Source organism: Polypterus senegalus, chromosome 9, assembly GCF_016835505.1.
Source record: "Polypterus senegalus isolate Bchr_013 chromosome 9, ASM1683550v1, whole genome shotgun sequence".
Classification (NCBI taxonomy): Eukaryota; Metazoa; Chordata; class Cladistia; order Polypteriformes; family Polypteridae; genus Polypterus; species Polypterus senegalus.
Window position 1 is genome coordinate 165,661,600 of NC_053162.1, and position 22,916 is coordinate 165,684,515.

The 22,916-nt window shown below is 38.3% G+C and overlaps 1 protein-coding gene across 7 annotated transcripts in view; it reads right to left on the reverse strand.

Moving 5' to 3' along the window:
* The window catches only part of pknox2 (pbx/knotted 1 homeobox 2), a 278,966-nt gene that overhangs the window by 4,836 nt on the left and 251,214 nt on the right, over positions 1-22,916 (reverse strand). For all 7 annotated transcript variants that reach the window (XM_039764132.1, XM_039764129.1, XM_039764131.1 and 4 more), the window contains 5 exons: positions 18,464-18,599; positions 17,668-17,765; positions 10,760-10,879; positions 9,824-9,900; positions 7,558-7,736 (listed from right to left, as the gene is read on the reverse strand). In XM_039764132.1, the coding sequence (XP_039620066.1) occupies positions 7,558-7,736; positions 9,824-9,900; positions 10,760-10,879; positions 17,668-17,765; positions 18,464-18,599 (610 nt within the window). The remainder of the gene's footprint in view (positions 1-7,557; positions 7,737-9,823; positions 9,901-10,759; positions 10,880-17,667; positions 17,766-18,463; positions 18,600-22,916) is intronic.

Consider the following 22,916-nt stretch of genomic DNA (forward strand, 5'->3'; position numbering starts at 1 on the left):
GTTTTACATACTGGAATTCTATGAGGAAGCAACAAAAAGATATGATCAAGGTGGAGAATATGATATTATTTAACTTGTCTTTCAGAAAGCATTTGACAAGGTGCCACATGAGAGGTTGGGCATTAAACTAAAAGAAGTGGGGCTTCAGGGTGATGTTTGTAAATGGATGCAAAATTGGCTCAGACACAGGAAGAAAAGGGTTTATGGTGTGAGGAACATTGTTAGAATTGGTTGATGTTATGTCATTTCATGGGGTCAGTGCTAGGGCTGCTGCTATTTTAATATTTATATATATATATATATATATATATATATATATATATATATATATATATATATATATATATATATATATATATATATACTAATAAAGGCAAAGCCCTCACTCACTCACTCACTGACTCACTCACTCCCTGACTCATCACTAATTCTCCAACTTCCCGTGTAGGTAGAAGGCTGAAATTTGGCAGGCTTATTCCTTACAGCTTACTTACAAAAGTTGGGCAGGTTTCATTTCGAAATTCTACACGTAAGGGTCATAACTGGAACCTATTTTTCTACATATAATGTAATAGAGTTGAGTTGGAGATGACCGTGGGGGGCGGAGTTTCGTGTGACATCATCACGCCTCCTACGTAAGTACGTAGAGAACAAGGAAGAACTCCAAACAGCGATGAGCACAAAACGCCATTTCACAATTGAGAAGGCAGAAAAACATTATGAAGCAAATGATGCATACAAGCATATTCATAAGTACAGCTACTGCGGAAACAAAGCACGGCGTGAACCGTAAGTTTATATTAAATTAAGTTCATAGACAGGCTGCCACTAGCGTTTGTAATTTAGTGCCTGCCCATATAAGGCCGTCCATCAGCGGCAATCCAATACAAACACTGCCGGTAAATATTCACGTGTGAAGGACTGTGCTTATGCAGAGGAAGATGAGATGGTCAGGGTGGTGTTTGGCACAAACTCATTGAAACTGCGAGAGAAACTTTTAAGTGCGGGTCTTAGCTGACATTACGAGATGGCACCAGCACAGCTGGGAACCTTCGATGCAAGAACACCAAGCGGCTCACGTGAACTGGCGCGAGTGCACAGACAAAAGCAACAGTTCCAAAGAGTGCTGAACAAAAACCGAATTACACAATTGAGAAGGCAGCAAAAAAATATGAAGCGTCTGATACATATAATCATATTCATAAGTGCAGCTACTGCGGAAACAAAGCACACGGTGGAAAAAGTGAATGTCCTGCTAAAGGAAGACAGTGTAAAAAAAACACGTGCATGCAGTTTGTCACATCACAGATAAAAGGAAGGCGAGCTGTTTATTGATGCAGTAAGAAACTAATCGATGAATGAAACCTCTTATCTTTACAACGATTGACAAACACGGAATGTAACTTGAACACAACACATCATACAAATACGACCTGATTGAAACAAATAATGATAATCAAATCCTTGATGACAGCAACATTCAATAACACTCACAAAACAATTACTGTATATTGACAATCATGTTACGTTATTTTTAAAATGTTCCCTTTTTCATAACTTCTACTTCTCCACTGCGGTACACGGTATATATATAAATGTATATATATACCCCGATCTACAGTATACTCTGCATAGACAAGCCACACGCTGTGGCTAATTGTAGAGTCTTAAGCCTCTAATGCCGACATTCGAGGTTCGATTCGAGAGGTATATGCTGTAGCGCTACCGATTCATTTTACCTTCGCATCTCCTTGGTTTGGGGCGTATGAAAAATATTAGGTTAACGCAGAATCATGTTACGTTATTTTTAAAATGTTTCCCTTTATTAGCACAAGCACAGCTGAGAAGCTTCGATGCATGTACTCCATAACGCGTTAAAAAAATAACGCATTTAATCACACTTTCAATTCCAAGCAAACGGGAACTTTTGTCAATGCATGATTTCCTGGTACATCCATTACACTGATGCACAAATCACAGCTACAAAAATGTTAGAGTCGGAATAAAGCGCGTTCCTACGACTGATCATTTCGACTTCCGAGCGAAGCCTTGATAAAAGCATGGTTTTGTGCACACTGAAAAGCAAGCAAAATTAGATGCATTACAGAAAGCGGACTTTGTGGCTCTTACTGGGGATCATTGGACTTCCGTGACCGTTAGTAATTCTAAATACATCTAATTACAAAATGTTCAATGATCACACTGTTTTAGCCTAATGTACAAAATAATTTTGGCTAAGGTTACTCAGAGTTTAAAGATTAAGTTGGTCAAATTACCTTTTATGTTTCTGACTTATTTTTTAAGAAGAAAAACTGCACTTTATGTTGAAATTTTGGTTATTATTATTTAAAGACAATACCATTCTGAAAATGTACTTAAAGTACTTAAACTACCACTTTATTTTTAAGTCTGCCCAATTTTAACCAGGGATGATATTTTTGTTTCTGTTTTGAATTCAAATGCAGTTTAAAGGCTTTTTTTCAGAAATTAAAACAGCTTCAGTTTACAATATTCATGTCCATGTCTATTATTTGATTCTGTCGCCCACTAAAACACTTTTAAATTAAAAAAAAAACATTTGCGATTTGGGGCAAATTTACGTGTGCGATTACATACGATTAATCAAGATTAATTCTTACACAGCCTCTAATTAATTGGATTAATTTTTTAATCGAGTCCCACCTAATATATATATATGTAGAGATATATATATATATGTAGATTTGTATATATATATGTGTATATATATATATTTATATATATATGTTTATATATGTGTCTGTGTGTGTATATATATACACATATATATATATATATATATATACAGATATATATATATATATATATATATACAGGTATATATATATATAAATAGATAGATATGACAACAACACTCATATCAATAACAAAACAATTACATTAACAATCATCTTACGTTATTTTTAAAATGTTTGCTTTTCTTTTTCATAACTTCTTTAACACACTACTTCTCCGCTGCGAAGCGCGGGTATTTTGCTAGTATATATATATACTGTAAAATATATATAAAATGATTTGGATACGAATATAAATAACAAGCTGGTTAAGTTGGCAGATAAGTGGACTAGTAGATATTCTGAAATCTGTTGAATCATTACAGAGGGACTTGGACAGCATACAGTCTTAGGCAGATTTATGACAGATAAATTTTAATGTCAGTTAATGTAAAATATCACGTGTAAATATGTTAGATCTGAATACACAATAGGAGGTTTGAAAATCAAACGTACACAAGGATTTAGGAGATGCTGCGGTCTCTACACTATCAACTTCCAGACAGTGTTCAGAAGCCATCAACAGAATGTAAGGTTATATATTGCAATGTTTAGAGTACAAGGTTATGTGTTGAGGAATAAAAAATGAAGAGAAAGCAAATAAACATGAGGTAAAACAGAAAAATGAAACTGACATTAATTGCACATGGTAAATTAGAATAGAATGAAAAAGTGTACCGATCTCACATTTAAGAAAGAGAATAAATGCTATTAGCTTGTGACCAGCATGAAGGAGAGGAAACACTTATCTTGGTAATGGAAAAGTAGTGGTTTTGTAACACCACTGCATTACCCCAAGGTGGCTGATTATTTTACAAGCCACTTTTTATTAGCAATTGACACGAGATTGAAGTGGGGATAATTACAATATAAAGGTACAGTTTGAGAGGCAAACTGGCACATATCACCCCCTCCAAAAACCTATTTAGTACACTAGAAGCTTCATTAAAACAAAAGGCCTTTTTTGGCACCTTACCTCAAACTGCAAGGAAAGGAGCATAATTAGAAGAGCAGCTGAGAAAACAATTAACACATTTTATTAATCTACCGTTTAGACACTTGACACTTGAACAGCATTTCAAAAAGGGGTACAAAGTTATGCTTGATACTTTTCTTCACAAAGGTAGCCACACAGGAGCTCAGAGAACTGCATTATATTTAACATCAAGGGTGTAGAGAGCTGAATTAATAGGGAGGACAGGCAGCTACAAAACAGTTCTGGTATGACTGGGTCTTTAAAAGCAAGCCATTATCTGTTGTGCTTTGCATATAATTTCCACAAGAGGGCACTAAGTTTCATGAGATTTCAGAGAGTGTTGTGGAAGTGAACACAGACCAGAAACCATAGGGATTAAAACATTTGAGAGGAATGAGGATAAATGGCATACTTAAGTGAGGAAGGAATCATCCTGCTGCCCTCATGGTAAGGCATAAGATTGTTCCTTTGTTTACGTTTTAACTATTTTGCAAACTATCTCATTTCTTATTTTGTATTCTCTGCTGTATGGTCTGCATTTGTTCTGTATCAGTTCTGTTCTGACACTGCCTCGAGATGTCATAACTGTTACCATCTTCCCCATAAAAAGCACAGAAAAATAGTCAGTATTATTACTAGAAGCTTAAAAAATAACTATCAAAAATGCACTTGATGATTTTGAATTCACAAGCAAAACAAATTCAAAACTGCCTTAAACACATTGCCACAGAAACTAGTTTGACAAGCTAATAAGTAGTGCTTCCCTTGAAATACATTTCAGACAATAACTTTGCATGCAGCTCACACTTAAATAAGATGACAGACACAGTGTCAAAATTCATGTGAGTTCACTGAAAGACAGTTTCCTAGCAAAGTGTGCATTATAGCAAACAGGATCTAAATCGATAAGCTTCTGATTTCATCATCAAATACTGCCAAAACTGTAACAAATAAAGCTTGGGAGGCTGAAGTCATGCTGTCCATTAAAGGGCAAGGAGGAAGAAAGAATTCTTTCACACATCTACTAGGGGGATGTCTAGCATTGCAACAGTGGTGCTACCAAAGGAGACCTGATACTTCAAGAGTAGAAGATGTGTGCAGGAACCCCAGTGATGGCTGGATGATTTTGTTTGGTTCAAGTCCAATTTTATTAATGTGGTGGTCATGAAGCAAATGTACAGCACCTGCTGATAAACTTGCTCATGGTCAGAGACTGGAGTGGCAGATAGAGGCCAGATCCTACAGAGCAGGGTCGAGAGAGATGGAGAGAGAGAGCTGGAACATGAGGAGGGAAGGGCTTTGAACCAGCAAAAATGAAAGTTCTTGTCTGTAGTGTGGCCCCCGGCCGGGGCTGGAGCCCGGCCGGGACGCAGGAGGACGTGAGGAGGACTTGTGCCTCCTCCAGACCGCGAGGGGGCGTCCGTCCTGGTTCTATTGGGAGCCACGGGTCGAGGGCATGGAAGCCCTACCCTGTAGGGGCCCGTGGTTACCGCCAGGCGGCGCCCCGATGCCGGTTCATCCCGTGTGGCCCTCGGCCGGGGGTGGAGCCCGGCCGGGCGCTTAGAGGACCGGAGGAGGCGTGTGCCTCCTCCAGACCGAGTGGGGGCGTCCGTCCTGGTTAGACAGGGGCCTCGGGTACAGGGCTTTGAAGCCCAGCCCTGTAGGGACCCGTGGCCACCGCCAGGCGGCGCCCCGGTGCCTAATTATCCCGGGAGCCCGGCACTTCCGCCACACCAGGAAGTGCCGGGGAAGACTATTGTGGCGACGGAGAGCTGCGGGAGGACAGCCGGCACTTCCGCCACGCTGGGCGTGGCCAAGAGTGGATGCGGAAACACCTGGTGCTCATCCGGGAGCACTATATAAGGGGCCGCCTCCCTTCAGTCTGGAGCGGAAGTCGGGTGGAAGAGGACGGAGCTAGCGGGAGGACTGGAGGCGGCCAGAGAAAAAGAGAGAAAAGAGGCATTGTAAGGCCTGGGAAGAGAGACAGAGGCGTTGTAAGGCCTAGAATCGTTGCATCGGTGCAAGAGGCACTGGGGACTTGAGCGCGGGAAAAATCTGTAAATAGTATAAATAAACGAGTGTGTGGTGAGCAAAACGATGTCTGTCTGCCTGTGTCCGGGGTCAAGTTCACAGTAGCAAAAGTTCAGAAAGCAATGTCCAAATACTGAATACCTTTTTTCCATTTAATTTCTGCTCATTGGTCTTATAGAATTGTATAAGTTCTAAATTACAACCATTTTGAATCTGATTTATGCTTTCCAATGAAACTGAATTATAATGCAATGTGCTCATCCATCCATCCATTTTCTAACCCGCTGAATCTGGTCACGGGGGCCCACTGGAGCCAATCCCAGCGCATAAGGCAGGAACCAATCCTGGGCAGCGTGCCAACCCACCGCAGGACACACACAAACACACCCGGGCCAATTTAGAATCGCCAATCCACCTAACCGGCATGTCTTTGGACTGTGGGAGGAAACCGGAGCGCCCGGAGGAAACCCACACAGACACGGGGAGAACATGCAAACTCCACGCAGGGAAGACCCGGGAAGTGAACCCAGGTCCCCTAACTGCTAGGCAGCAGCGCTACCACTGCGCCACCGTGCCGCCCCAATGTGTTCATGAAAGGTCATTTATTTTTGATATCAGTCTTTAATTAACTGAAAATAGTTAAATGAGTTTTTCAAAAAATAAATGATGCCGTTCAATATGTAAGCGATGGACCCAATGTCCATCCATCCATTCATTATCCAACCCACTATATCCTAACTACAGGGTCACGGGTGTCTGCTTGAGCCAATCCCAGGGCACAAGGCAGGAAACAAACCCCAGGCAGGGTGCCAGCCCACCGCAGGGTGCGTGCACACACATACACACCAGGGACAATTTAGAATCGCCAATGCACCTAACCTGCAAGTCTTTGGACTGTGGGAGGAAACCGGAGCACCCAGAGAAAATGCATGCAGACATGGGGAGAACATGCAAACTCTACGCAGGGAGGGCCCAGGAAGCGAACCCGGGTCTTCTAACTGCAAGGCAGCAGCACTACCCACTGCATCACTGTGCCGTACTGGACCCAATGTGATTTGACAATATCAATTACAGCTCAGAAAACATCATGCTGTACTTAGTCAAATGAAAATTGTAAACCTACAGAATAGACAGCAAAAGTAAATAGAGCCTGCGCTGAAATAATAATGCAACTGAGACAACAGAACTAATCAATGGAATTACACAAGTCCCAGTCTTAATTTAGTACAATTTAACCTTCAATAAACAACCTCGGTTTGGAAGAGATTTGATGTTTCTCATCCAACACACTATTATGTTGTTCAGCAAATGTAAGAACCAACAATCAGCCTAAAATATTTCTCTTCACAATGTCAATATATGTGAGAGCAGTTAGCTTAGCAGTTAGCAATAGCAGTTTGGCCATCACATCCAGAGTAATGAAAGTTGCTTTCTTGTTAATCAGTACAATTTAACACGTTGTCATTGATGATGTGATCCACTTACATTTGTAGAGATGGCAAAAGTCATTTTCTTAACAAATTATGTTAGTGACAACCATGTAAAGCTTGATCGATTCAATTAAAGTAAACTTTCCTACAAGACAACCCTGACAACCTACAAAAGCTTGATAGGAATCATTTATTTGAGAAACTTTATTAGATAAAGGTGAAGGATTCAGTGTAACAGATACTTATTAGCTTAACAAGAAGCTAAACAGCTGGGCATAGTGGGGTGCAGTATGGGCAAAGTACTGACCATCAGCATTGCTGCCAGCACGGATTCCATGAGGCTGAAGGACTCCAGCGACAATAGAGTCTGGCCAGAAGCGTTGGGTGGGTCTGTGCTGAGATTTCATCTTCTTGGCTTTTGGTGCTGGATCAGGGTTACTGGCATCCAGCATGGGCTGGAGGATTCGTCTCCGTGCATTGATGAACCTGCAGGCATTAGAGAAACAAGGCACTATATTATTGATGTTAAAATACATACACTTTTTTCTTTACTATTTAATCTTATCTGTACAGAGGTGTATTAATAAGGAGATACTAGTCTGAAACACCAGGGGCTGGCAGCTGGTTCATCTAACCTGCACATCTTTTGGAATGTGAGGGGAAGACTGGATTACCTGAAAGAAAATCCATATAGACAAAGGAGACCATGCAATCAGTGATGGATTAATATATAATATAAAGCCACTGACTCTGTTTAAGAGTGGCAAAGTGCTTTATACTTTAGACTGGAGAGCTCCTATTTTCTTTTTTTTTTAAGTATTCCAGTTTTCCTTCCACATGATAAATATATGCAGGTTACATTGAGAAGCAACTCTAAATTGGATCAGTGGGAATTTGAGTAATTGTGCCCAAAAATGGACCAGCAGCATATCCAGAGTTGTCTCTTGCCTTCTCTTTAATGCTGACAGAATAGGGTCCTTCTCAACAGAAAAAAAGATTTAAATAATTAGTTTCATACAATGTTTCATTAAATGCTCTGAATAAATTATCTCAATCTAAAGCACTAAACTCAATAAACTTGTTAAACATTCATTAAATAATGAAAGTCCAAAGTATAATACATTTAAAATAGGCTTTTTAAGACAAACTATTTCACTAACTATGACCATACTGGCATATATATATAATGTGTTAACTGTAAGTTTAAAATGCATCCATTTTTAGCATGCTTAAGCCAGCATAAAACTGTAGGAGGATGGAGTTTATCAAAATAGCATTTGTTTCTAAACAGGTACCAACCCAAGAAGCAGTAATAGCCAGAAAAAAGGCCCACTTCATGCTGTCACACATACAATTCAGTTTGTTTCTTTCTATTTACACTGTTAATGCCCATAAGACTGCACAACTGTCATTTACTTCAAAAATCCATGTATATCATCACTTGGCCATGAGGAGCCAAAGCCCATCCCAACACCACCCTAAGGTGACATAGACACCAATTGCAATGAGATTAAACCCAGGTTCTTGGAGCTCTGATGTAGCAGCTCAGACCAACATAGACAGAGAATGGGCTGCTGTACAACCCAACACTGACAGTACTTGGGCTAAGATGTGAACACAGGATCTTGGAGTTCTGAGACCACAGCACAGTAGACTGTGCTAAATTAAGAATTTTTCCAGTTGATCTTCATAGCAGTGAACATCATTTTAAATAAAAAAAAAACTAAAAACATTTAACAGTTTGCAAAAAAAAAAAGGATAAATAAAAATTGTGAGATTTAAAAGTATGCATACCCTTTACAAATATAAGGCTAACTTTGATCAGGTACAATGTATTACTCCACTACTATCGGATTTGTTGATGAGGGTAGCTTAAAATAAAGGAAACTGATGTCCTTGAGCACGTCAGTCAGAGTCCTGACCTTAGCCCCCATCAAATATCTGTGGTGGGACCTAAAACTTGTTGTCTACCACTGTTCCCTAGCTAACCTGTCACAGCCTGAGCAATTTTGCAAGGAGGAATTGGCAGATCATGCTCCATCATGTTGTGCAAAATTGAGAGAGACATATTTAAAATACTACTTGCTGGAGAGCTGTGACAGGTTGTTTGAACAGGGAATGATTTTTTTTTGTCAATACTTAAACATTGTTAATTTTAGTGTCTAGTGTGAACAAACACACAAAGCCTGGCCGTAGTTTTCATTTCTCTATTTCTTTTCTTTCCAGCAGAGGGAGACAATCACACACAAACACCAGTATACTATAGTTTGTGGGCCTTATACATATGTCTTCAGTAGTTTCATACATTACAGCTTTTCTCTGCCAGATATAGTCACTGGCCAGATGCTGCTCCTTTCTCTTAGCACCTTCTGCACATCCTACACATTGATAATTTTACATTTTTTTTTTAATTATGAAGTTGTTTTCTTGTAATTCCAAGAGCAACGACTCAGTCAGCTTTATCATTGGAGCTCCCGGCTGAAAAACAAGGCATATTGTTACATCCTTAGATGGGCATATTACACAATACGTCTACACATCATGCCACCTTTAGCGTCTCCTGCCCAACTCACCAGTTGTTGACTTGCAGTAAAGTGAGGTTGGTCTGTGCAGCAATTTGACGCTTTTCATCCTCCGTAGGATAGGGATGCTGAAGAGGAACAACATAAGGGGTGATGCTTTAGATCTGGGTGTGCTAAACAGGATCCTAATTAGTAGGCCAATGGAAAAGTTAACTCATCCAGAATAACTCCCCTTGGTAATAAATAGTTTTGCATACTGAAATGATGGTGAAAAACAAGAGGACAGTCTTTAGTGTGTCCAACAACACCAACGTTTACATCCTTGAGTGACAATATCTTCAAAATGCCCTTATCTGGGTTAAACATATGTGGTCAATATGGCCTCATCAACTGACTGATTCATCACCACTATTCCTAACATTCAACACCTTACTGAAAACCACAGATTTCATGCTAATCAAATAAAGTGGCTTTATTGTCATACTATCCATACACAGTATTATAGCAAATGGTGGCTTGATATAATATTTCCCAGGAGAGTGGTGCGGCATATACATAATCACAAGATAAGTGCAAGACAGGTAAAGAACTATACTATAAATAGTTAATTAAATCAATAAAAAGTAAGTGAATAGATAGTAATATTTAAACAATTAACACCAACTAGTAATAAAAATCAATAGTAAAAATTGTAAAAATGTACTCCATATAAATAAGCAGATCTGAGGGCAGGGGAACAGCACAGAGTCCAGAATTTGGACAGCCAAGTGGCTGGATCTGTTGCAGAACTGGTTCAGATGCTACAGTACCTTCTGTCTGATGGAAGTGGGTCAAACAGACTATGGGAGGGGTGGGAGTGGTCCTTCACAATGCTATAGGCTTTGCAGATGTCATCTCAAGGATATATTGGTCAATTTCAGTTGGTGCAGCACCTGACAATCAATCTGAATAAGTCCCCCCTCTGAAATAAATCTCTCCGTCATTTACCATGAGGTGTTGGAAGAGCCAGGATCTCATGATGTTGGTGGCATGTTTGGGCAGGACACCACGCTTGTTTTTTGATTTCTTGTCATCACTGTCCAGAAGAGAGGCGATATCCAGATTGACCTGTAGGAAACACAATTAGTTAGGATAGAATGTAAGATGATAATACACCTAAACTTGATTTTGAAAATAAATTTTAGATGCATTCATGCCCCCTGCCAACATGCTACTTCAGGATACCAAACAAAACAGATTTGTTTTTTCTTTATTTCACTAACACCCGGTTTTATGATATTTTAAATTAATTCTAGAGATGCTACAACTTCTATTTAATTTTTCTGCTTATTTTTGTGAAGTTCATTCATTATTTTGAAGCCAGTTTTTTCGTTTCAGTGTCATGGTATGCTACATCATAAATCTGGCAGCATTTTGAGCAAAACACTTGAATTCTAATTGAGGCTAGATTCCTGTGAGGTCATAACACTTACCAAAGTGCCATCACAACACCCACAAAATCCATCAACTCATTTTTTTAAATCCTGATTAACTCCAAAACAAACAATTACATTGGTAGAAACAGAGGGATCAGTCAATGCTTAAGATGCCAGTTTCCCAACCACATTCGCTCATACCATTATGCATTTTTCACCAATTGATCTAACACAGAATTCTGTAAAATGTAGGAGCAAAGCAATATACCAAAAAAGCCCAAGCAGGCATGGAGGAATGTGCAAAACCTACACAATCAGTGGGTGAACTAGGAACTGAAATTTGGTCCTTGGAGCCATGAGACAGTATTTCACCTTACTGCTATACCCATAAAGTCTATATATCTGTTTAACTCTGCTACATTTACAAAAACAACTGGTGTCTGCCTAGTTGAATATAAGCATGAAGCAGTCTAGAAAATGTATAGCTGCAGATGAACTGCATTACTGGGGGATATGGGAAGAAACAAGATTACACAAAAAAGCCTTTACACATACAAGGAGTACATTCAAAACCACACAGTAGACAGAATGGGATTTGAACTCATGTTCCTAGAGCATAGAGGCAATAATGCAAACAACTACGCCATCAGACATGTAATAAGCTCATACTTATTTTTTATATCGTTAAATTAAAATATTAATTGAAACCTCATACATTTTTCACCTGTGCTTTGAATTATATTGATAAGCACATAGAAGTAAGAGTTTCACTGTACTCTGTACATTTGACATATTGTCCTTTCCTATTTCTTTCTCTCTTTACTGTTTTTCTTGTTTTTCTCTTGTTCTTGAGAAGTGTTTTTGCAGCAGTTGTGTGGGAGTAGATGATCCTGAATTGGAATGAGATCAAGTACATGAAGGAAACCATACATCCATCTACCCATCACCTAAACCCACCTATACAGGGCAGGGTTGCAAGGAAGCTGGAGCCAATCCCAGCGAGCATTAGGGGAAAGGCAGGAACCATCTATTGGAATCATAATAGACAGAAACTCTTAGAGTGGCAGGTGAAGCGTAAGTTCCATTTGAAAATATTCTGAGTGCTAAAGAAGTAAGAGTGAAAACAGAAATGTGTGGAAATAGATTTTAGGAGAAAATAATAATGAAATTGTAACTTCAGAGGTACAGGACAATGAGTGTGAACATAGGGTAGCTAGTGTATGAGGTGACACACAAATGCATTCTGTAGAACAGTTTTTAGAATTATCCAAACCAGTGAAAAAAGACAAGGAAACATTGATGTGCAGGTCCCATTTAAGATGTGCAGTGTGGCTGAGACAGCCGTGAAACCCACGTGAGTGACTGAGTGAGTGAGTGGAGGAAAATAATGTTTGTGTTAAGCGACAGTTCAACACAGACCTCTGCAGTAGTGATTGCCTTCTTCAAGCAATAGACACTCCTGAATGGTTAAAGAGCTACTCTGTAAGAAAAAGGCATCATTGGAGATGTGTCATTTAGTTTTTCATGTTTACGCTCCCACAATATGCTAGAAGAGAGTGGGCTTTTTCAAAACTCTCCTCCCAGTTGGGTGGAGTTGACCGTCTAGCTGGCAAGATATATGAACTGGCATGGTGTTGTTCACAGGCCTGCCCTGAGAAAAGACTGCAGGTGAGGGATTTTTACCCTTGCATAAAACCAAATGAAAAGAAGCCTGCGGGAAATCTTGTGACTGTTTGGCAAGTGGAGTATGACAGCAAAAAGTTGGATGACTGTGTGTTTTTAAAGGTGATTTTAACTGCAGATAAATCATGCTGAGCCTCATTCCCAATCTGCAAGAGACTTATGCCTCATCACAGAGGAGCATGACTTACGCAGTGTGTGGAAGGCTCTATACCAGAAGCACAGGTAGTACACTAGTACACACATGCAACATAGTCTCTCTTGACAATTTTTAAACTTTTTGTTGTCATTTTATTCTTTAACTTCCATTTTATCATTTTTACATGTCTTTCACATCAGTCTTTATTAATAAGTACTACAATAACACTATCTATGCAGTCAAAAAGATCCCACTGGCATTTTAATATCCATCCATATCCATTTTAATATACATCCATCTTTCAATCCATCTGTTTTCTTAACCTGCTTAATCAGAACAGGATTGCAGGGTAGCTGGAGCTATTCCCAGCACACCAAAAGAGATTTGATCATTTCTCTTGATTGAGATAATAGTGGGACACTTAGGCACCGATCTGACAGTTTTCTAAGCAGTATACTTTTGAATGTCACAAAGTGTACAAATGAATCCAATATTTTAAGGATGGGATACTAGAGCTTAAACAGATTTAATGTTTTAAGTCTGACATCCCATCCTGAGAAAAGTTCTTTATATGGTACTAGGTTATATAAATGCCAGTTTTCAGCTATGCCAATTAACTATTTTTCAGTTCAACAACACCAGACACATGCCAGTATGTTACAATATTCAACACCTGGTTAATGAACAACTGCAGAGGAGGTAGCACAGCTAAAATATCAAGACTCATTATTTAAGCCTTTCCACATGTGCTTAAGAGTATTATTTAAATATTTTTAAATATATAAACTATGAATTAGATTAGGACACTTGCTTTATACACTGTGCTGTGTGCCAAGGTTAGACACCAGAGGGATTGACAGGGTTGGAATATGAGTGGGAGACACAGCTCCATTTGTATACAACATTTTTGAAGAAGAAAAAAAAAAGACTTGTGATCTGCAGTAGAAGCTATTATGTGGAATCACAGCTGCAAACTAGTTTTTCTGTTTAATCCTATTGTTACTGTCTTGTAATACAAACTGTGCTTTGTTGTTTTCCATTTTATTTTATAATAACACTATTTTCCTTGTTCTTATAGTAAATTATTATTTCCTTGTAGTGTTTCTGCCTCATGAAATAATAAAAAAATTAGACAGACCACTAATTTTGCAGTGGGACCAGCAAAAATAACTCTACAAGACAAGAAAGCAGATAATTTAGAAATAGTTTGATATAGTTAAAATGTTTACCAGTTTGGTGGAAGGTACAGCTCCTCCTTGATTATAAAGTTTGTAAAATGAATAAAGCTGCAAACCTTTATTACTAAGTGGTGTATAAAGCTGTTTGTACAATTGTTTATATTTCTGATATTTTTTTCATTTATTTTAACATTTGTGGAGTTTCCAATTTGTTTCTGATTTCATAATAATAGTTACTGAATAGTAAAGTATATCTTTCTTTCTTTCTGGTCAGTCAGTGCCCATTTCAACTAAATGCTGATGCACACGTTTGAGTCTTTTTTGTTTTTTGAAAGGTGGGCTTGCTGCATCAGATCCTTACTTGTACTGATTTGAGACTAAATTCCTGTACCTTTAAAAGAAAGCATCATGTAGCTTATTAAAATAAATAAATAAATCAAATAAATTAGGCACAGCATCTCAGCATCTCCATGGCAGCCAGGCATCACATGTGAATGATTCTCCCTAGCAGCACTGTCTCATGCAGAGGCCTTGTTTCAGGATGCTGTGGTGATTTAATTGCTCCAACAGTGTGGGGTATCATCACCAGCTACTACAGGCATACCCCCGATTCTGCAGCCTTTATCAAGCCTGGGGCATTCATTGAACAGAGCACTGTCTGTCACACGGCAGATAGCCATCATCAGTCTCTCTCAGACTGGGAGACCACTGGCAGCAGCTCCAACTGATAAAACGAGTTTCTCACTTGCTCCTATTTTGTACTAGGTGGCCTTAATACTCCTAACCTTTGGTGTTCTTCAACTCCTCGCTGAGAAGCTTATAGCAAGCGGTGAGCATTAATTTTTATTTAATGTCCCCTGGGGAACAGAATTATTTTTACATTTCAAGGCATTTCTTATCATGTTCGAAAAGAGAAGAGCAGGGATCAGCTACTGGCAGGGCTGGGATTTGGACAGCAAGCCTCCAGGTTTAATTCATTTACAGAGACCGGAGCAAGGCAGTGGTGCAACTGGGAGCAAGTGTGGTTAAGAAGTGACTTTAGACTGGGCTGCATGTGTGATTGTAGAGTAAACTGACAAAAATCTGAAGCATATCAGGAATGGATTAGAAGGGGTAACTGGAGATGACAGGTGATTGAGAGATAGCAAAACTCCATCCAGTAGATCACATGTCTGCTCTAAAAAATGGAAACTAATATGAAAATAAATATCCAAATTTAGAACTGCAGAGCTTTTGGTACTTTACACACTCACAGACAGAATTTTAAATTGAATGTCAGGTGATTTCCATACTAGATATAAGTGATATTTAAACTGTTATCTCAGGTTATTTTTATATTTGGCGTGCTTAAAGCTGAACTCTCTAGCAGCGTGTAAAGAAGTGATTTTGACATTGGACAGTATACGCAATGTGTCCTCAGTTGATTTAGGCACTAGAAAAACTGTACGCCAAAATGTAAATTAGAATGATAGGTGATTTTGGCACTAGATACACCAGACCATAGTACATTGTATGCAACTTAGATACTAGACACATTGATAGGTTTCATCTAGACAGGGATTTCAGGTTATTTTGGTACTGAACTTACCGAAAGTCAGTACTTTGCTCAGTAGAGAAACACTGCTTAAACTCAGATCATTTACTCACTGGCAGCTTTTATCCAGTCTTTTAAAAACTAGCACATGGTACTGCTTTTGATGAATTTATTACAGTGGCACCCTGACCATAAAGAATCAACATAGTTCTGCTTCACTGAAATATTCTTTTTGCTATGGTATCATAAATACATTATGTTCTGAGATTTCTTAGGTTAAGACAACTGAAGTTTCAAGGTAAGTTTGTTACACTCATTAATCATGGTGTAAGAGAGTACCAATGTGGTGTATGTTGATTAGCACATAAAATATTAATTTCTTTCTGTCCTATGCAAATGATAATAAGGTCCCAATAAAACTATAAATGACTGAGCCAAGAAGTTTGACCTAAAGATTTTTTCATTGACCTTTGAGAAATTTTGAACAAAACGATGTTAATGGTTCCAAAAGCTGTTAGTGAGAGTGCACTTTTGCAACAACACTGGGTTAAAAAAGAGTGATACGGAGATTATAAATTGGCCCTGAAGCACTTTGATTATTTAGTGTGGTTCAATCAATGAATCAATAAAATATTTTATACAGTGTCTTTCTATAGCAAGCATCTCCCTAAAGTAAAATTATTATCTATTTTGACAAAGTGAGGCCAGGTAGTAGAAGTGACACATAATGTCACTTCATCATCTAGGAAATGTACAGAAGCTAGTAAAAAGGTAACATGTTAGGTTAAATGATTAAGACTACTAAATATAAATAAAGAGACATTAATGTCATACTGAATAATGCACTAGTGAGACCTTATCTAGAGTACTGTGTACAATTCAGGTCACCACACTACAAAAAAAGACATAGCAACACTGGAAACTGCGCAGAGAACAGCAAGAAAAGTGCATCCCATGACTTGAAGATATGTCCTACTGTGACCAGCTCAGAGAATTACACCTGATGAGTCTCAAGCAGAGGAGGCACCCTGGGGACCTAGTCCTGAGTTTAAAAATTCTCAGCAGTATTAATGAAATAGATCCAGCTGATTTCTTTCAACTTAATGGTGAGTCACATCCTTGAGGACATCAGTGGAAATTAAGGATAGTGTATTTAGGACTGAGTAGAGGGAGCACTTCTTTACAGAAAGAGTTGTGGGAATCTGTAACAAACCTATAAGTCATGTAGTTAAAGTAGAAACCTTGAACACCTTATATATTGGGACAGCTTAGCTATTGGTTACACAAAAGAGTCTTATGAACGTAATGGTCTCCTCTCTTTTGACAAGTTTTATATATTCTTATATAAATGGATTTTACCGAAAACCCTGTGCTTTATAACCCAATAACTAAGCCAGTAGGTCAGAAAATCAAATTTAATTTTATATTCAATTGTATTCAGTTTTATATAGTGCTCTATCCATAATTTATGTCATCCAATAAACTTTTGGTGTATAAGTGCTTCCGTATTTGTACAGGTACATTGACCTACTATGGCTATGCATACTATAATTGATGGGAAATGAATTAGAAAAATTGCTATGTACAATTTAATTTTTTATCCATTAGGCCAGATTATCAGACATGACTTTATATAGTGCCTTTTTCATATGGAAATTGTACATGAGATGGAAACATAGGTAGGTAAATTGACACTCAAAATTTACTGTCGACTGAGTTACAGTTTACATCCTTACCCATTATACGAAACTGTCTTCTGTTACTGCTTATTCACCTAATAATTTGTCTGCAATGTCCCCAGGCCCTGATTGTTGGGATTTCCTATTCAGTAGGATCTTCAGGACACAGAGATCCCTCCAAGAGGTGTACAAAATGCCATCACTTCTCAGCACAAGTAAGGTCTGAATACTATACATCTAGACTTTCTTCTCTCTACCATGACACCTCACCTGTGTATTCTGGATCTGGATAGTTCCCTGGGGGATGGCTTGGGTCAGCACCTGACCCTGTGAGGTAACCATGGTAACCGGCTGGTACAAGGTCCCACCTGTTGGGAACAAAAGAATGGCAGCAAAGACGAGATAAACTCAAAATGTCAATAACCCAGGGAGATACCTGTAGCGGCGGTAAAGCATTGTCATTCATACTAATAAATGCAACTGTTTAAACTTTTGAGGCTGACTGTGAGGCTCCAAACATCAACCTTCAGCCACATGCACCCTCTGTGAATTGTTAGGTTTGGCATTGGATGCAGAGAAGCAGAAGCAAATAAAAAAGGGAATGGTCTATATAATACATATAGCATTATGAGACACATTAGGAATATAATTAAATGAGAGCTTTAGCCATTAAAATATTTGTGAGGAAAGTTAGGATTTGAGGCATAAAAGGCAACAAAAAGTTTTCCAGAGAAGAAAGAATAAACCAGAAGGTGCTAATAAGTTACAGGCAAAGATAAAAAGTAGAGGACAATTGGTGCCAAAAGAAAGGAGTTAGTGGGCACAGGCTCCAGGGAAGAGTGAAAATAAAACAAAAAAAAAACACACCAGAAATAAAGTATGTGAAGTAAAATGGCCCCAGGGGAGTCTAGGGGGTCTGTTTTTGGCAAAAGAGGGCATGAGGAACATTTGGAGGAAAAGGGAACCTGGCACCATAGTAGTAAATGATGCAATTTCACAAGACCAGCAGTCACTGAGGGCCCCGCCTGAGATAAATAGGCAGCTGCTTTCTGTGCACACCCCCCACCTGAAACAACTTGCGAGTTGATGGTCGTCATGGCGACGTTGCCCTGCTGCAGAGCACTTGCAGGGACAACGATCCCGGAGGGGTTGACAGAGCTGGAGACTGTTGTCATGGAGGGGGCTGAGCTCTGTAGGAGGTCCTGGGTGTCGAGAGACACAGAGAGGGAGAGAAAGAGAGAGAGAGGGAGAGAGAGAGAGAAAGAGAAGTCATTTGTGGAGGAGTTGACAATAAGAAAGAGAAGTTAAAGACTTTTACAATATAACAACCCATACCAGGACTCTGGATGAAAGGTAGACAAAAGGAAATAAGTATTAATATACAGATGCTGGACAAGCATAAATTGACTCCTGAAAAGGAAAAATGTGCAGTTATATACGGAATAAAAATTTGGAACATAGTAATCAACAAAAAATACATTTGTAAAACACAAAAAGAAGGGAATGGACAAATGGGAAAAGCATTAACTTCACAGCCAGGATTCTTCAGAACATACTTTCACCCATGTCTTATTTCCAGGACAGTAAAAAAAAGAATTCAAAGACGATGCCTTCAGAAAAAGCATGGGTCATATACTGATGGGATGCCAGTCCATTTTAGGGTATTCTCACACAGTCCCACACTAATACACTCTAAAAACAATAATGTATATTCATTGCTTACTCTAATAACATATCTTTGAACTATTGGAGAAAGCCAGAAACCATGGAGGAAACCTTCATGTCACATAGGTAGTTGGATAGAGATGACCTCCAATTTTAAATAGAACCAGAACAAAGTGATGTAAACATGGCATAATCAGCTTTTGTGCCATCCTGCTGCTCGCTTTTCTGTATTTTTCATTAAAATGATTTTTATTTAAACAACAAAATGCACTGCAACACTGGACCACACCAGAGATCTTAGAAGGCCACATCTGAAAATGTGAAAAAATTTCAAGCAGCCGTCAGGGATTATGAGGCAAACATGGGCAGTGTATAAAGTGACATATTTCCTATATAAAAGGGATATCATAAAAAATATCTTTCAATTTATTGCTTTTCTTTCATTCTCATACTCAACACCATTATTAGTTTGCAAACTAATTTAGGAGTTTTGTATTTTTGAGGGAAGCCTACCTACTATAATTAGGAAGGATTTCATAACACTGCCAAAGATTTCATGAGCATAAATGATTATTGGGATGTGGCCTTCTGCAAAAGAAATACACCTGTATATTTATAAGGAGAACATGTAAAAAAAGGCTCAAATGTCTGTTGTTCCCACTTGCTTTGTTTAGGGGACCTTGAACTGACAATAGGGTCCACTAATAATTTAAAGTAAACATTGTAATCAATTATTATTATTATTAATATTAATATTAGTGGATGTGCACCAATGGTATAAAATCCTATTGTTCTGGTTTGAATTATTGGGACCTTGCAGATAGCATAGCCTCCTGCTTTTCTTATTGACGTTATCATATACATTATCATATACTGGAAGAGTGGTTCCCAAAAGTTTTTGTTAGTGTTGCTGTCTTGTTATTATTATTGAGTCACGTGCCAAAAGTGCAATGCCATTACTAAAGGGCCATCCTGTTTATTTTTTGATTTTATATACTGTATTAATCCTATATTGTTTTTAATCATTGTTATTGTAAATGAAAGTTGTGCCCACTGATGTTCTTAACATTACCTTTATGGAGGTCATACACTGAATGTGTGGCCCCTGAATTCTTGTCACATTTGTTATGGGGCCATACACTGGTGATGTATTTCATTAATGCTGCAGATAGTACACGCCAGAAAGATTTTCTACTGTTGGTATTACTACAGGGCCATAAACTAATAAGATGGACTGTATTGTACCAGCTTGTATCATTTGTGGGGCATACACAAAAGTGTGGGGTTTACTTGTTCTCATTGGCATTACCAGGGGCCACAAATGGCAGTGTTGTTCTCTATTGTCTTTGTTGGTGTATTTTAAAGATGAGGCCCAATGTTGTTGTACTTATTATTTATTTTTGTTGTTTTTTTTGGCATTATTAGAAAAACAACACTGACATTGGAACCCTCAGCAGTACTTTCAGTGTTCTACATAGAATGTTTGTTTTAATGTGGCTCTTCTTATTATTAGGGAATGGATGGAAATATCTAAACTGGTATGCTAGTTTATGCTTGGTGTGTGCCTGCCTGTGATAAATTGGCACCCTGTCCAGAGTTTGTTTCTCTTTGTTTCTCCTTGCTAGGATAGGTTTTAGCAGACTTTTACAACCCTGATTACAACAAAGCAGGTTAGGAAATGACTGACTGACTACAATGTATAACCAAGTGTTTTCCTTTTTGACATTATTAAGAGGCCATATATTCACAATCTAGATCTGTAATGCTCTTTTCAGTTTGCTGTTCACTGTAACATATACTACTGAATTGGTGGAAGGAGGCCTGTACTTAAGGTGAATGTCCTATTGTTCTTGTTGGCATTATTAAGGGTTTGTATAGTGGCAATGTAATTTCCTGAGGTTCTTTTTGGCATGCATCAAAGATGAAGGGTATTATAGTTTTTCTTAATACTGTATTATGAGACTATACATCGAGGATATGACCTCACCATTGTTTTTGTTGATGTATGGGTGACTTTTGCCAGAGGTGCTGGACCTTAATGAACTGTGTCATAACTGGGAGACCATGCACTAATGGTGTAATCCCCTTATAATATTTTTTAATATATACCAAAGATGTGTTCAGCTGCTGTTTTGGTTAGTATTATTAGGAGACCATGCCCCAAATAACATGGCCTCCTATTTCATATGTCTTATTTTCCATTTGTCAATACATCCAACTAGCTCTCCAGTTTCTTTTGGCATACAGTTCATAAAAAATGGAAAGTCGATACAATCACCATCTCTAATGCCACATATAAAACACCTAATTTGTCAATGAGAATGTACTGAAGTTTCAAAATCTTTTAGGTTTTTAAAAGTTAATAAAAAGTTCTCAATTATTAATTTTAGAACTTCCAAATGTTCTGAGCATATGTTGTCAAACACATACAAGTCATTATATTATATATAATCTTTACATTTACCAGTTTGGAGCTTATAGGAATTTACATATTTTTAATGGTCTCCAACAACAATGTCTCCTACCTTGAGTTCATTCAACAATATCCTTCTACAGAATTGCTGGTGTGATCAGGGTAGAAAAATGATAAGCTTCTCCGGAGAGCTTTCTGATCTTCATTTGTACAAAATAATTCAAATGCCTGTCAGTGGCCATTGAAACTGTAGCATTTAAAAATAAAGTGCTTAATAACAAAATCTTGAACTTGAACTGTAGACATCCTGATATCCTGAAATACAGTAATTTGCCTTAACAAAATATTTTTGAACAGAACATTTCTATATTAAAAAAGAAAATCATCTGACCGCTAAAATCACACAAATCTATGTAACACACTAAAAAGATGAAAAGTTTCATTATTTGGCAGCGCACATCCTAACAAGCCCATGGTCTGTTAAATATGTAAAAAGTGACTGCTATACAAGCAAATATGACTCTTCTGGTTGCCATGTTGGAAATGAACTTCAAGCTGTATCCCCAAACGTATTATGCTAATAGCCAGTGAACATTCACGAAATTACAAATTTTGATTTGAACCAATTAAGTTTCATGGTCTCTGTACCTGAACCAAATGACAATCCACCATACAGCCCTAAGCAGTAGCAGTAGCAGAAGCAGAAGTATGCAGCCTGAATCTAGTATTCTATTTTGATTTACAAATATATGGTTTAATAAATTGTTACAGTCGTTTCAGAAATAATGAAATGATGTACAGTGCTCATCCACCACTAAATCTTTCTGAGTCAGTACAGAGTAACTAGTCAGCCTATCAAAGACTGTGGAAGTATGATAGAGATTCTTAGAGGAAATCTGTGTGGACACAGTGGGAATAAGCAAACTCAAGCAACACAGACTACCTAGGATTAAGGGCAATAACTCTAAAGCTATAAGGCAGCAGCTGTCCTGCTATGCCACCCTTTACATTTTGATGGTCTTAAACATTTTCTAGCTCATTTATCAGTGTTTCATTTTTTTTCATCTTTTTAGGGATTTTAGGGTGGCAAGTTGTCACTCTGGAAGCTGTTTGCAGATTGCAGCTCTTGGGAGTCTGGTTTATTTCCATGATGGATTCCTTTCTTTGTGCAGTTTACATGTTCTCTGGGTCTGTGCAAGTGTTATCTAGCTCTGTATGTTTCTCTCACACACCAGACAACATTGTATTAAAATAACAGATCATTTTAAACCAGTCTGGTGTCAGTGCATGTACACTGGTGTCCCAGTCAGATGTGGCTTTGTCTCATCCTTTGAGGCCTCTGTGGCTGGCTACAAACTTCCAGATAGTGAATGAATGAATTTTGCCATTCTGGAATGACATCCTCTGGCTACAATTTGTGGCCCTTATCAAATTCATAGCC